General features: G+C 44.5%; 1 protein-coding gene across 1 annotated transcript; it reads left to right on the plus strand.

Annotated features, from left to right (window-relative positions):
- On the plus strand, positions 573-1,303 carry LOC8081169 (stellacyanin). Its single transcript, XM_002459339.1, has 2 exons — positions 573-753; positions 951-1,303. Exons 1-2 carry the CDS (start codon positions 573-575, stop codon positions 1,301-1,303), a joined length of 534 nt encoding a protein of 177 aa, XP_002459384.1.

Here is a 4,139-nt window from a genome sequence, read left to right on the forward strand (position 1 = left end):
CCTCTCTCAATTTACGTAGGCTGGTGTGACGAATCGCCATCTCTCTTGTCTCTAAATAAGAGAGACAGAAGAGAGACAAACGAAGCAGAGGCAGACAGACATCCCACCTTTGATAATTATTTTTTACCAGCTGTGGTATATGGCTTCTATGCGTGGTCGTTATCTCTAGCCAACGTTAAGATTGTGGACGATAACATTAACAAGGTGATCAAAAGCTGTACTTGGTCACTACTCTGCACATCATCGATCGTACTAGTCGACTATTGGGAACTCCCATATACTCGTCATATTTACCACGGAACTTCCTGATGACAGGAAACTAGCACAGGAGGAGACTGATCGATGCGTCCGAGGTTCCCCGTGCGATGTGCACTGCCTCTCCAAGCATGAACCGATGATCGACGATAACAAAGCGCCCAAATAAACATGCTTCAACCCTTGTTAACCACGCGCAATGGTTAACGAATCATCATTCCATCTGTTCACCTTGTGCCTTGATGACAATATATATATAACAATAGCAGAACAACACAGCAGACCAACGGGAGTATAGGATTTACTGAAGTGCATCAATGGCTTCGTCCAATCAAGTGCTAGTCGTCATCGTAGTCATCGCCGTCGCCACCGTCCTCGCCGCACCGGCCGCGGCCCTCGCCGCCGACCTCTTGGTCGGGGGCAGCCAGGGTTGGCGCCTTGACTTCGACTACGACGATTGGGTCGAAGAAAACGACTTCATCGTCGGCGACACACTCGGTAAGGCCAGTCTCAATAGAGTTTCATAGACATTAAATATACTGATGTCGCACTATATTAATGAAGAGAGATGATAAGAGTTTCGGAAAGGTCATGAAACTTCCACTGGCCATGAAGTGAAGTGAAGTCTGAAGTAATACGTATGGCCCTCTTCCATGGTAATACTAACGACAACCTCTGTCGTCCGTCTCTTGCAGTGTTCAAGTATGCCATGGGCCAGCACAATGTGGTGCAGGCGACGGCGGCGAGCTACGCGGCGTGCAGCCAGGGCAACAGCCTGCAGGTGTGGAGCTCCGGCGACGACAGGGTCACCCTCAACACGTCGGGCCCCTGGTGGTTCTTCTGCGGGGTGGGCGACCACTGCCAAGACGGCATGAAGTTCAACATCAATGTCCTCCCGGCCGTCGTTCTCTCCCCTTCGTCGCCGCCGACGCGTGATCAGGGCGGAGGTGACGCAACGGGGCTCGCCGGTGCTCAGGGCGGAGGACTCGCAGCAGCGGGGCTCGCCGCCGCCGCCGGCGTCGCGGTGGTGGCCGCGCTCCTGTTCTAGGCGTCGGCATCGGTTTCATCCAGCCGTCGTCGTCGTCGTCCATGCAACTGCGGTTACGGATATAACTCCAAATCTGTGTGTCCTGGTTTGTAATTTGACGGATTCTTCGAGCTACCGATAGATGACGAAGACATTGTCAACCTCTAAAATAACGTCATCTATCCCTAACAATAAATAAATAAAATCTCGGCAAAATTTCTGACACTAATTTTTGCCGCCTCTTTTTCCGTATTTTATATTTTTTTTTCTGTTTCAGTCCAGGTTCTATCTATATTTAGGGGGTGTTTAGTTCTCATTTTTTCTCAAAAAATTTTGGGTTTGGTTTATCATTTTGCAAAATGTAACTAAACACGATACAAAATTTTTGATAAAAAGGTAGTTATTCTCTATTTTAGATTTTGGCCTTAAAAGGGCAAAAAAAAAACCCAAAATGAGCCTCAAAAGGCCTCATGAGGACAATAAATTCTACATTTTGAATAGAACTAAACATGATCCTAAAAAATTTTGGCATTTTGTATTTCATCACTATAAAGTAGTTAGCATTTTGTATTTTGGATTTTATAGGAAACTAAACACGCCTTAGTATTCAGCCGTATTTTTCTGCCGCCGGACAAAAACGCCCTCCCTGCCAACAAGAAAATCGGCTCACAACTCGCTTGTGAACGCTCGCACTCCTTGATACTGCTGCTGGGTGCTGGCGCTCAAATCTACTTCTGTACTAATAATTGTGCCTACCCAGCAGCTCAGTTGCAAGCTCCACGCTCAACCTATTCCACGAGCCGCTACGATCAATCGAGTTAGTACTAACCAAAGTATATTTAAGATATATTCAAAAAGATGGTAGGATTATTGAATAAATCTTCAAGAAGCCCATTTGTTGGATAGTATAAATTTTGATTCCAAACGTTGAGACACATCCAGCGATGGCACGAAGTGTGAGTCCAAACTGAATAGCTGTCGCGGTCCTTGAATACATCTCAAAGCCACAAATTGTTCAAATGACCGTGTAATAAATATACATTTTATTATAACACACGGACACATTTACTAGTTAAATTCAAAAATAAATCCAAATAAATATGAGCATTCTCGAAAAAGATTGAACCGATAGGTCGCAAGTTTAACGAATTTATCAATATATGATGGACACATTGACAACCACTAAAAGAATAACATCATTAAACTTTAAAATAAATTTTGGTATAATTCTAGAATAAATTAGAAAAATACAAACATTCTCGTTAAATAGAGAATTTGAATTTAGGTGGACAAATTACAAGACAATAACCTATTCATTTGAGCTTATCTGCCGATTAGTTAGTTATTCAACAGTATTTTTCTCTCACAATAAATCGGTGAATAGTAGTTGAGCTACACTCATTTATAAGAAATATACAATCTCCTAAAAAAATACACAATCGAGTTTTGTACATGGAGTCTATCTATCATAACGTTGCGTCTGTGGTGAATATAAAATTTCTAGGACTATGCAAAATTATTTAAATAATGGAAATACAATACTCCTTTGCAACAAAGAAATTTTGCTTTGTGCTTCACCAACTATCCCGAGTGAGCACTCAGGATCACCAGGCGGTGGATCCGCCGCTGCCCTTCGTCGAGATGACCGAATGGACATTGATCACTTGATTAGCTGATTTGGACCAAAGATGTTAAAGTTTTTTTTGGAAACCGGGTTGTATTTCACATATAATCCTGACAGTTTACATCCCAAATCTAACCACGACACCTTTGAAAGAAAGAAAATTATATCTAGATCCTTGCAAGATTCTCTCGGTCGTCCCCGTCTCGAAACAGTCGCCTTGAAGCCCACCACCTTCTCGACAATGGAACATCAAAGGTTCTCAGTGGTACCAAGAGTAGCACATTGGAAATACCAACATACTTTGTAGTCGCTAAACGCCCATGTCATGCAAGATGGCCAGTGGCCATCGCATCGTAGAGAACAAGGGATCTGGCGCCCCAATGCAACCACCAACAACCCCAGCACGTGGGACGACGATACATCGAGAAGGAGAAGCAACCCACCAGAAGAGGTGGGAACTAAAAACCAACCTGATCTCACAAGTTGGTACAAAGAAATATCGTACAACATAGCATTGTCGTCGGTATGATTACCAAGCCACCTATGATCAACAATCGCATGTCTTTGGTAGCGAAATCAACGCCACCATGGAAAACATGGGCATCGAAGGCACAAAAAAAGCTAAGACATCAACACAAAAGATGACCTCACTGTTGAAAACATCATCAATGTCAAAGCCTCCACAGAAAACGCCTTTGTTATGCACCACACACCCACCAACCTCCACCAAGACCAAACCACCACCAACAAAGACGGCATCAGAGGAGATCAAGATGAAACTTCCAGGTCGTTCTGAGATGCCACCACCACTAAAAACAAACTAGGAGACCAAAAACTTCATCTCACCGTCGTTGCATGACACATCAGCACCAACAACAGATGAACTAAACTCCCCAAGTAGGAAAGCCGGCCTACCCTTATTTCCTCACTAAATCTACGCACTAGACGTACTAGATAATATCATACCTACATAGGTATACAGATCCCTCACCGAGATTCACATCGCAAAGCTCACCCGCAGGCACTGGATCTATGCACTGCTTCCAAGTTCGCTCTGCAGGAGGCCGCGGAAGGACCTTGCCACACTGCTGAGCGTGCAACGTAGCGCTGCACACCGCCGATGGGCTCGCTCTACGCGTGCCTCGATGAGGGAGAGGAAGATCTGGAAATCACCTGAGATCACCTTCCAGAATGTAGCAAGTCGAGAAAAGGTCGAGAAGAGGTCCGTTGATG

This window comes from Sorghum bicolor, chromosome 2 (genome assembly GCF_000003195.3).
Source record: "Sorghum bicolor cultivar BTx623 chromosome 2, Sorghum_bicolor_NCBIv3, whole genome shotgun sequence".
Classification (NCBI taxonomy): domain Eukaryota; kingdom Viridiplantae; phylum Streptophyta; class Magnoliopsida; order Poales; family Poaceae; genus Sorghum; species Sorghum bicolor.

Excerpts from the sequence above, each read along its gene's own strand:
- LOC8081169 (XM_002459339.1), top strand. The coding sequence starts at position 573 with ATGGCTTCGTCCAATCAAGTGCTAGTCGTCATCGTAGTCATCGCCGTC. Across the intron at positions 754-950 it reads CATCGTCGGCGACACACTCG|TGTTCAAGTATGCCATGGGC; the intron begins GTAAGGCCAGTC and ends CGTCTCTTGCAG.